Raw genomic sequence first — 12,354 nt, 5'->3', positions numbered from 1 at the left:
ATTCAAGTTTTGGAGCAATTAAGGTATGTAGAACTTCCATCCACATGAGGGAATCTCTATGTTCTTCCCCATGCTTCGTTTCCTTGATATCCATGAAGTTAAAATCTTAGGGCATTAAACCCAACATATTGGTAACCCGTATTTAAGTATTTATGTACATGAATTTTGTATCTATATTCGTTGTTGTATTCCTAATCTTCCATTACGGTTATTACGAACCCTAGCTTAATCCATGAATCATGAATTCTTCCTCATGTGTTCTCATCATGTTCATATGAAACTTTATGATTTTATTTTGCAAGTTACAAGCATGTTTTCAAGTCAATTACAAATATAAGATTATGAACTATTGTATTACTCATAAATCAAGAACATGTTTACAAGCTATTTCATGAAACCATGTTTACAAGTTATTTCGTGAAATCATGATTACAAGACAAGTACAAGTTAATTCACGAAAGTCATGGGCTTCTTAGCCAACTATATTATGTTCATGTTTTTGGGAGTTGCACGAATTACCGAGAAGGCTCAGATAGCCTGAAACTATGTAGCCACCATAGGACAAGGATCGCTCCGCCCAGTTAGGACGATACCTTAATTTTACACTGAATGGATCCATCAGGCATGTTACCACCTTATACCCTGGCAAGGTATAGGGGCTCTGCTGGTCCGGCGAGGTACCAGACTCCACGTATCCACGTGGTGATATCATGTGTCGGTTTATGAAATGCTCTCCCTACTTATCATGTTTTTACTTATGTTATATATATACGTATGTACACATGCTCATGTTCATGTCCAGGTTTTCAGTTTCAGTTCTTATCATGTTATTCCATGTCCCATGTTGTTTCTTTCGGTTACTTTACATACCAGTACATTCAATGTGCTGACGTCCCCTTTTATTGCCCGGGGGCCTGCATTTCACGATGCAGGTACGGATTTACAGGACGACGCTTCTGCTCATTAGGATTTGCACGTACCAGCTTATTGGTGAGCCCCATCTCATTCGGGGTTTAGACATTGTATTTCTTTATTTAGTTTTGCATCTAAAGGTATGCTGGGGGCCTTGTCCCAGTAAGTATGTTTTCCAGTCAGACTCATGATAGAGGTTTCATAGACTAGACAAGTCAGTTATGTCATGTCAGACATTTGGAGTCGTATAGCCAATTTGGCTCACTCATGTTTAAACAAGTATTCTATTAAGTATTATGACTTACCATGTTTTATAAAGGCTCATCATGCATTCACGTTATATTTCGCTTATGTTATGTATCATGATGATTCAGCAGGCCATGTGGTTCGTTCGGTCACATGCAGTCAGGCACCGAGTGCCGTGTTACGTCCAGACCATGGTTCGGGGCGTGACATATATTTTTGGTCATGCCTCACTCCCTCATATGTATTCCTTTCGCTCTTTTCCTTTTATTATTTTATGGGACAACAAGATTGAAATAAATCACATCTCATCTCGGTCATCTCTCACTTATTTAATTGGGTCTTAAAATGGACCATTAACATAATTACCACTTAAATTAATTAACTATAAACTTTTATACCTTAGCAGGAATGGGCTGTCGACTACATCTTAAATTTTTCTTAAAAATAAAAATCACTTGTATGCCTTCAACTCAGAATAAAATCATTCACGTGCAAAACTTGAATAATGAACACATTTACGAATAACTTGGGAATATTAAAACAAGATAGAACTATGAGTGTAAATCCATATCAAATATGCTACTAACTATCATTGGATACTTATTGCTAATACGTACATCTTTCATCATAAAAATGAAACACATATATAAGACATTCGCACAAGGACATGATTTCCATCATAATGTACGGCTCAAAGCGAAGATACCGATTTAAAATTATTTGTATCGGTATACTACTGAATCAAAGGACTGTAAATCAAGATGAACATTTTAATGGCATGCTTACCTAACATCAAAAAGAAAAAAACTATCTAAGACAACCAAATACCTCCAAGAATCAATTTTTGAATCATTTAAAAAAATAGCAAAACGTCATCAGCACTATAGCATGAACTAGAATACTACACCATTTAATTTATAAATAAAATTATCCATATACACAAATTTACTTTAATCAAAACAAAGAACATAAAGAAAAAAACTTAAATGTGGATTCTTCGTTCATCTATTAAACTCCATTTATTCACATAAATACTTCAATATCTCATATTTTCATTATAAAATATAAATTATAAGCATATACCATATATTTTCCTAGTATATTTTCTGTGTATATTTACGTGCAGGATTTAATTTATTTATTTTACTCATATAACATGTATTATATACATTATAATATCATGTATATATCCACTATTATAGTATCATTATATATTTATTCTACGCATATATTCGACTACAACGTGTATAATACTGTGTATATAGTTAATTTATTAACACTACAAGTTTGGAATTCTACCATTCTTATTCTAATTCATGGAAGAAATTAAATTTCAATACTAAACAAAGGTAACTGAGCATTCAAAGGCTAACCATTGATGTTATCATAAACTTTTAAACTCAAAATGGAATAAACTATTAGTGATGTTAGAAGAAAGCTATAACCTAACGTGTTACTAACAAATTTCAGAACCATTAAAACATGCACACAAAAATAAATAATTTTATACTTAACAATCTTTAAGAGCACTAACAAGACCATTGAATATATATATATTATACATGACTAAAATAAGATCAAAAATGTACTATTTATCTAAAATGTATATAAGTCCCAAACTATTAAAAATCAAAAGATATTATCCCATATCAAATGATTCTTCAATAGAATTTTGATTCATCTAATGTATCGAAATAGAAAAGTAATACCGAAAACGAACCTTCAAATTCTTTTCGATCAACAACAAAAGCAACGTACAATCTACAGAGTTCTAAGGCTAACAAAAGCTGACTTTCAAGTCCACGAACTCGAAATAGCGAACAAAACCTCAAACTCAGTTTCCAAACCAAACCTTTACGGAGCTGGTATTTTTTTTCTGTTTGCCCTCAATGTTTTTTTTTTTTTTTACTGTGTCTTTTGCTCTCTTTGCTTACTGTTTTTTTTTTTTCAATTGCTTCTGATCTGTGTTTTTTTTTTTTCTTCTTCGTTGCTTTTTTTTTTCTACTCCTGTTGCTTTTTCTTTCTTCTGTTTCTGATTTTTCTAACCCTCTCCGTTGCTTTTTTTCTTCTGTTTCTGATTTGTTTTGCTGGGTATATTTATACGGATGTGTGTGTGTGCTGTGTCGTGGGAGTGTGTGTGTCGTGTGTGTGTGTTTGTTGCATGAAAATGGGACGTGAGGGAGTGGGAGTTAGGGAAGGGGTCTTGGGTAGTTAATTTAGGATGGGGACGTGAGGTGGTAGTTTAGGATTTTACTGCTTTTGCTTTTTTTTTTTTTTTTTTAAACAAAGATAAAAGTATACAAAATAAGAAATTAGCTAATCATTTATAGACCAATGAAATATAGCAAAAATTAAACAGCTAGTTCATAGTCAAAGAATAGTAAAATCACTAGCTTATTTATTAAACCCAAATTAGAAGAAAATATATATATATATATATTTTTTTTTTTTTCAAATTTCTTTTCTCTTACAAATAAAAATGAAAACAAGATTTATTTTAAAATGTGACTCTATTTTTAAAGTTTTCAATTTTTAAAATAAAACTAACTAAAATTGACATAAAAATCAAGATGTCTAATCTAGACCTAAAAGAAATATTTAAAAGCTAAATAGGGTGTAAAACTTATGTTCGGTCAAAAATTAGGTGTTTACAAATGCTAAGATGGATACGTGGTCATGCAAGATTAGATAACATTAGAAATGATCACATCCACGTTAAAAGGTTCAAGTACCACACATCGAGGGATAAAATAAGAGAATCTCACTTGTGATGGTTTGGTCAATGTCATGCTTTGACCTCTCGACGCATAAGTATGAAACTATAGTGATAAGGTGTTAAAAGAGGACGATGTAAACCTAAAATCACATTGAAGGAAATTGTCTGGGAGGACTACAATCTCAAGGGATTTATGCAGATTTAAATAATAATATAGCACAATGGAAAAAAAGGATCTATATAAGCAATATATATTAGTTTAGAATGTGTTTTAAACATGTTACCACTTTTATTGTAGTAATTTAGCCTTTCAGAGATTTATCCATTTAGAAAATATAGAGAACATCTAATACTATTTTTTATTCGTATTTGCATGATATTAGTATGAAATAATTTAAATGATGTCATATCATCAATGAGCATTTATATCAACAATACCAACTTATTTGGCATTGAAGCATAATGGTTGTTGTAGTATAATTCATATAATTACATTGAATTAACGATCTAAAATCTTTACACTTGTTCTAATATGGAAGATTAATATTTTTAGCAGGAATTGGTCTAAAGACCTGTAGCATATATAAATAGAAATGGATGAATTGACTAAGGAGCCTTTCAAGTTGAAGATGTTCGAATATTATTTTGTTAGGATAAATCTAATAGTTGGAGATATTTGTATTTGGTTTATGCACAGAGATTAAGTTAATAATATAATTACCAATGAGATAGCGTTAAGGCAATAGAATTGTGGTAGGAAGAATGAGATTTTTTTCAACCTTAACCTGAGATTTTAGGTTCGAGTCTCGAAAAAAGAAAAAAAAAAGAGACTCCTAATAAAAAGTGTTTTCTCATTTAGTGAGTTCAACGTGAATTTGAACCACCCTTGTGGTACGAGATATGCATAAAGATGAAAAAAGTAATAAAGAAAGAGTCAAATGCGTCAAGTGATGAACAAATACATCACAATCAACTTCCAGTATACCTTGCACCAAGACCTCTTCCTTATTCCTGCCAAAGAAGCTTCCAAAAGAAAATTCACCTTTGTGAGAAAAGTCCTCCAAATTGCTGTTGCCTAGTATTGGCTTTCTTTCGTTCATAACTTCTTTCTTGGTTTTGCTTTCTCTTTTCCATTTTGTTTCCAAAAGAAGACTGATTTGGGAAAGACTAGGGAGGAGGAGAAAGGGGACAATTTCTTGATTTGTGTGTCATCCTTGCACAGGAATCATGTTAATCAATATCGTTCCAATTTTATCAGATGTCCATTCTTATTTCTCTACTACATCATTCCAATTTTATCAGACATCCCCGAAAGGACCGGAGGGCCTGTACAATTTCATCAACACTTGTATTATGACCTCTTTGAACAAGAAAGGAAATAAATGAACTCTTGAAAGAGCAATAATTTCAAAAAAAAAAAAAAATGTTGGAGATGACGATTAAAATATCCGCTTACTTACAGAAAAAAATTGCCATCAAAATTGAGGATTACATGTATGTCAGCCAAAAAAAAAAAAAAAAGACCTACTTACAAAATTTAATCACTGAACCTCTCAGCTAAGCAGCTTTTGATATATTAACAGATGTCATACAACAGTGAGTATATCCTCTAAACATGTTCAGCCAACTCTCTACTATAATGGGTGCCTTGACTGGAAAAATCTGAAGTAAGATCCTGACTAGCAAATGCCATCCTCCGAAACATTCTTATTTGTGCAGATTGCTCGGCGGGGTTATAAATTGCACTTTCACCAACTTTCATCCCGTTTGTCAGATCAGACATAAGCATGCTATCAAAAGCTCTCATGATCTGCCAAAGCATGTGCATGATGAGAATATTAATGTCCTTCCATTATTAAAGACTTACGGTTGTTCGGGTATTAGTTTCCAGTAAAGTAAAAGAAGTTACCTGTCCCATTCTTGGTCTCTTTGCAGCTGAGTGACGCACACAAGCTGCAGCGACCTCAATCATTCGAAACATCTCACTGTCAACATAATTCTTCTCAAGGCGAGGATCTGTCAACTGATCAAATTCCTCTTTTTCAAGCGCATCACCAAGCAAAGGTCGAGCCTGGAAGCAATCAAATAAAAGTATAGTTAGTGGAAGTATGTAAGCTTACCGTTTCTACTGTTATTGGTTTTTGTTCTCTAATGACCAATTAAATGGTTGTTGAGTTTCAAAGTTCAGACAGTTGCCATGAAATTTAAGCAGACAACTTCTGTTGTGTTGCTTGCTTGGTACAAAAGCAACCAGACCTCAATGCTTCAGGTGCTAAAGATTGAAATTACAGGATTGACTGCATAATTTTCAATACTATCTGTAACCAAATCAGACCATTGTACGACCGTATCACAGAATAGAGTATAAGAAATGAAGACAGAATCCTCCATGGGAGAAATCAAAGTAAAATGTCTGCCTTATCAGATCTCAGTGAGCAGGACATCCAAGGCAACGGAAATACTCAATTAACAAATTGATCTGATGCACTCAAGTGAGACTTCTATTTTTCTGACAGATTCAGCTATGCTGCTAAGTGCAACCGAGATGTTTAATATAGAGACTCAAGGGAATGGAAGAAGAGAATTATCCTTCTAATATATTTCGTTTCAATGCTATGAGACAAAAGAAAGAAGCATTAATCCCTCCAAATATGAACGAAAAGCTGAAAGACCATAAAAGATGAGGTAAAATTTAAAAGCTGAAAGGCCATAAAAGATGATGAAAATTTTTGGCCTTTTCCTGGTAAAGAACAAAGAAATAGATTGAAGCATTAGTAGATCATGTATAAATATGAGCTACAAAATGTCCATGTTAAGGTTGTAATATTTAATTCGGGTGAACCTCACAAAATTACTTAGAGGACTAAGACTATGTAAACTAGTATATCTATTTGGTTGCTCTAGTAGGTAAAATGTATATTGTTAAGAATTTTTCTATAACAGCACTTCACATTCTCTTTTGGTGTCATAGGCCATAGGCAAGTCCTCCTAATACATAGCACTGAAACAATTGTTATAACTTCTAAATTCCAGTTATGAGATTAATTCACAACATATCTGTCAGTTATCGTATTATTTTCAAGATAAAAACACTCTATTGATCAGTCATCATACTTATCATGTCCAGGAGCTACACAAATTACGCAGTTTTTAAACATCACCATACAGTTGATAGGAAAATAATTAAATAAATCTGTTCAGCAGCAGTTGTGTTACATCTATTTTATCTACAGATGCCCACTCCAACACAGCTAACTTAGTACAATTAATGAAGCTGAAGGTCACAAATGAGTATGTTTGAATTTATCATTGACTTATCACATTTTTACCTTTACGCTTAGTTAAAAGGTTGATCATACAAGATGGAAATGCAATCAAAGTATTTCAAAATAATACCTAAATCAAAAGGACTTAAAACAGATCAATGGCAATGTGCACTATGCAAGGATAAGCTTGATGCCTACTGTAGAGTAATTATGGTAATTTTTCAAACATCAGCTGTCAAATTCATGCAGTGAGAAAAATGACATGAGGAACTACAAAATTCTGATTCAATTTCTCATAGAAGGTGTAGAAATGCTAATGAAAGAGATCTCACGTCGCTTTGGACTTAAGAGGAAAAAGAGATATAGGTCAGCTACAAACATACCCACTCAACTAGACTTTCCTCCCCCAAAGGTTGAGATGTATCCACAGGCTTCCGTCCAGTAATTAGCTCCAGAAGCACAACTCCAAAGGAAAATACGTCGGATTTTTCAGTCAGCTTTCCACTGGATGCATATTCAGGGGCCATGTATCTAAATCCATACCAAGAAATTAGAGTAAACATGGACAAATAAAAAGACAGCAGCACGTTTTCTTATGCTCTATTTGATTTCAAAGTTGGAAGAGACACCTACCCAAACGTACCCATAACACGTGTCGTAACATGACTTTTTGCATCCTGGGCTAATTTAGCTAATCCAAAATCAGCAACCTGCGAAAACAGTGAATCAGTTGAAAAGGCATCCTGCAAGAAAAACAATGTAAAATAAAGGAGTTTGAGGAATTAGACATACCCGAGCATCAAAGTAGTTATCCAAAAGAATATTAGACGACTTAATATCTCTGTGGATGATGCGAGGACAGCCTGCCATCAGCACAAAAAGAAATGAATAAATAAAAAATCCAAGAATCGAATATCACATTAGAAATCTATATTTAAGAAAAGAAGAAACAAGGATAGCGCATAAGGTAAGTAAGAAAACAGTAATTACAATCTTCATGAAGATAAGCTATTCCACGGGCTGCACCAACAGCAATTTTAACGCGTGTTTCCCAATCCATAACCGGTCTCCCCTGTGCTGTGATTTTGTAAATTGCAAGTATTAACAGCTGAATTTAGTTACCAAATGCCAAAAATGAATTGTTAAACCTAAAAAGATCCACATTTACCGTGAAGATGGAAGTTAAGGGTATCATTGGGGACATATTCATAGACAAGGAGCCTTCCGCTCTCATAAATGCAATAACCTACAAGTGAAACCAAGTGTCGATGATGTATCCGACTGATGATTTCAACTTCTGCTCTGAACTCACGCTCCCCCTGGCTCCCGCCAATATTAAGCTTCTTTACTGCTACATCTCTCCCATCTGCTAGGCATCCCTTGTACACAGAGCCAAATCCACCCTCACCTAATAGATTATGCTCCGAAAATCCATTAGTAGCTTCAACTAGTTCTTGAAAAGTAAACCATGGATTTGAATGCCCTAATCCACCAGTGTTTCCATTTGCAATATTGGAGCCAGCTCCATTTCCAATCTCAGGTATTGATTCTCCAACATTTAATGAGGCAGAACCTGAATTTGAAGGAGAATAATTTATTCAGAATCTCATAAATTTCTCAATGTTCTCTTATACCAATTTGAAGGAAAATATATTTTATTCAGAATTTCAATAAATCTTTCCAGTGCTGAAAAATAGCTAATAGGATCCCTATTTATAATAGTACGACAAAACTTATAATAGTACGACGAAACACTGGAAAACCTCTTTCTATATAATTCTGACTATAAATCCTATTTAGATATGGACTAAAAAAACTAACAAATACCACATCTTAAACAACAGAATTGTATTTGCATATCTACTCAATTTCATTTGAAAGATCTGAATGACAAATATTACATAAATGGTGCTTGCAGCATCTAAAACATCGATCGACATACTACAACATTGACAGTATCCAAACACTACCTGATTTCGGAGAGGAGATCAGAGTTGCTGGCAAGATATAACCACCACTCGGACCTGAATCCTTTTTCTTTCGCTTCCATATGCACCATCCTGCTGCTCCAATTATACTAAGCAACAGAAATGCAAGTATGATGCCAAGTGCAATGGTCCCTCCAGTACCAATGCTTCCATCACCTGCATCCTTTGATCTGTGTGCTGAACTGTTACTGGACGTAGTAGTGTCATTGTCGCCTGAAGGAAATGACGGTGAAGGAGGACTAAGAGTAGGTTGAGGTGGCGACAATTGTGCAGTAGGTGTTGGTAGGGATGAGTCCTTAGGGGGGGAACTAGAAGATGGTGAATTACTAGGAGGTAATGAAGCTGGTGAAGGGGGTGAATTTTTCGGAGGGACTAAGGATGGGGAATCTGGAGTACTTTTTGGTGGCTTAGATGGAGGTGTATTCGCAGGTGGCTTGGATAAAGGCGGTGAAGGTGAATGTGGATTACTTTTTGGTGGCTTAGATGGAGGTGCATTCGCAGGTGGCTTGGATAAAGGCGGTGAAGGTGAATGTGGATTACTTTTTGGTGGCTTAGATGGAGGTGCGTTCGCAGGTGGCTTGGATAAAGGCGGTGAAGGTGATCGTGGATTCCCTGGCGATCGCGGTGTTGGAGGAGGTTTCGGATTTTGCACAGGTGGTGAAGGTGATAATGTAGGGGGATGAATCGATGGTGATGGAGGTGAACCTGCAGGACGAGTTGGTTTTAGTTGAGGTGGTGATGGTGGATTAGTTGGTATGTTGGATGATGGAGGTGCTGGTGAACTAACAGGTGGACTAGTAGATGGAGGTGGTGTTAAGGTAGCAGGTGGACCAGACGGTGTAGGTGGAGGACTAATTGGAGGAGCAGATCCTACAGGAGGTTTTGGAGTAGAAAGTGGAGGTTGTGGCTGTGGAGCTGATGCTATAGGAGGAGGCAATGTTATATTTGTTGGAGGCAGTGGTGCTGATGCTATTGGAGGAGCAGATTGTGGAGATGCAACAGTTGATGAGCTTTCATTAGGCTGAGATATAGGTGCTGGAGAATTAGAAGCAATTGGTGGAGCTGCAAATGATGTAGAAGAACTTGGAGGGAGTGAAACTATTGACATCTGAATTCTCACTACCACCAAAAGCTTAACTAAAATTTACACCATTCACTATATAGTATCAAAATCTGCATACATCATTGGTCAGTTAGCAATACAAAAACTCTACTACTTGCTCTATATTGATTCTTTTCAAATCAAGATCCCCTAATCTGCAGTAAAAATTGATTCCTCTTACTCTACAATTTGCATACTCAAGATTCTCAACAATTCAGCTTCAAAATACTTACGCCAATTACACTCCACTACCCAAGTTAAAAACTAAAGATTTTGAAAACAAAAAGAAAGATTCAATCTTTCTCCAAAACCACTCAAAAATATGCTGGTTCACAGTAAGCAGAACTCAACTTCAAAAATTTACTGCAAATGTGCAGTAAAAATTGCTTCTTTTTTATTCAACAATTTGCAAACACAAGATCCTCAACAATTCACCTTCACAATTCCTACAACCATTACACTTCACTACCCAAAGATTTTGAAAACAAAAACAAGACTCAATCTTTTTTCCAATATCCACTCAAAAATATGCTGGAAATTTCTACTCCTTTGTATCTGAGATAAACAACCACAAGCAACCTATATGGGGAAACAAAGATACCCAAATGACCAAAAAAGAATTATCTGAAACCCCAAGTACCAAAAGTCACCCAAAAAAAAAGAAAAAAACAGGATATCCTTGTGGATAATAAAGAATTTGTGCTTTCAAAATGAAAATCCACTTTAACAGAAGACCAAAGAAATGAATCCAATTGTCAACATATATCCTATAGAATTCTTATCATGGCACCGCCAATACAAAAGCATGAGAATTTACGCCAATCTTGAAGTAACACAAGGAAAAAAAAGCAACTATTCTATAGTAACCTTAGAAACTCAAATACTCAAAAACAGTGGGAAAATGAGGTCTCTGAATTCATACCAGTGCAGTGGTACACTAACAACCACACTGAAAACGACCCTAATAATATAATAGAGAATTTCAATAGGCAAGTATGAAATCTTGGAGGGGAACATGTGTCTTTTTTCAGTAGTACTCGCTCATCTCGTCGCATAATAAATGTCACTTTAGCTAAAATATTTTATTCCATAATAAGTGTCAGGATATAAATTAACTAATTTTTTCTAACTTTATGTTTAGATAAAAATTGACAAGTTAAAGTAACATTTAATGATTAAAAAAATCACATAATAACTTGATATTGTTGAGTTCTCAATATAAGAAGAATTACTACTTGTGCATGCTCTAATTAAGAGAAAAAAATAAATTATTTTTATTATAAGAGTAATTTAGTAAATTTTATATTATATTATTAATTTTTTAATATGCGTATTTTTAATTAAGAAGACACTTATTATGTACGGAGGGAGTAATGTCCGGTCATTGTGGTCAGTGGGACTTCGAAAACATCAAGAGGTCGTTTGGCTGCTTGTCGTTGAATTATTCATAAATTAAAATTGCTATGCACAAAATTCAGCACGCAATTTACGGATGTTTGATCACTAGTTTATAATCCCACATAATTAAATTATATGAGTCAATTTATACATAATTTTGTGCAGAATAAAAGATGAAATAAATAAGACATTACATAATGAATTCCCGCATAATTAATTCTTGCAGTATTAATATCTACACAACTCCATCGGCTTTCTTACAGCCTCAAAATCAGCGTACAGATTGGTCCAAGGTTGTGTAACGCACATTATATTTACTAATTTGGCGTAAATTGGACCCTATCCTCAATCCTCATCAAGGTCTAAGGTAAAAGATATTTTCAACAGATATATTATTAAACGACTTTTATTAAGTCCACTTTGGTAAAATTTAGATCTCGTCTCTTTTCTTTTTTCTTCTTATTTTTTATTTTTTTACAATTTTAAGAAGAAAGAATCGTAGTATTGACAATTTTAGCCAATCTTGAAGTAACACAATGACAAAAAAGCAACTTCTATGTAACCTTAGAAACTCAAATACTAAAAGACAGTGGGAAAATGGGGCCTATGAAATCATACCAGGCACTAACCACAACGTATGAAAATGACAAAAGGAAAATGAGAGTTGGTTAGAATAGTCTCTTAAATCTACTGTGAACAACTTTGGTCTTTTAAGTTTATCAAAAA

General features: G+C 34.4%; 1 protein-coding gene and 1 non-coding gene across 2 annotated transcripts; both read right to left on the bottom strand.

Annotated features, from left to right (window-relative positions):
- Positions 1-5,052: 5,052 nt before the first annotated feature.
- LOC132629509 (U6 spliceosomal RNA) lies at positions 5,053-5,154 on the bottom strand. The gene has a single exon (XR_009578282.1). It is a non-coding gene; the product is annotated as a U6 spliceosomal RNA (small nuclear RNA).
- Positions 5,155-5,300: 146 nt separating this feature from the next.
- LOC132626200 (proline-rich receptor-like protein kinase PERK9) lies at positions 5,301-11,279 on the bottom strand. Its single transcript, XM_060340982.1, has 9 exons — positions 11,153-11,279; positions 9,111-10,301; positions 8,309-8,713; positions 8,131-8,217; positions 7,933-8,003; positions 7,774-7,850; positions 7,524-7,671; positions 5,784-5,945; positions 5,301-5,684 (listed from the first exon to the last, which is right to left on the bottom strand). Exons 2-9 carry the CDS (start codon positions 10,234-10,236, stop codon positions 5,484-5,486), a joined length of 2,277 nt encoding a protein of 758 aa, XP_060196965.1. The 5' UTR covers positions 10,237-10,301; positions 11,153-11,279; the 3' UTR covers positions 5,301-5,483.
- Between the last annotated feature and the right edge of the window lie 1,075 nt (positions 11,280-12,354).

This window comes from Lycium barbarum, chromosome 2 (assembly GCF_019175385.1).
Source record: "Lycium barbarum isolate Lr01 chromosome 2, ASM1917538v2, whole genome shotgun sequence".
Lineage (NCBI taxonomy): Eukaryota > Viridiplantae > Streptophyta > Magnoliopsida > Solanales > Solanaceae > Lycium > Lycium barbarum.
The sequence above is the reverse complement of the archived record's forward strand: the minus strand, read 5'-3'. Positions and strand labels throughout refer to the sequence as shown.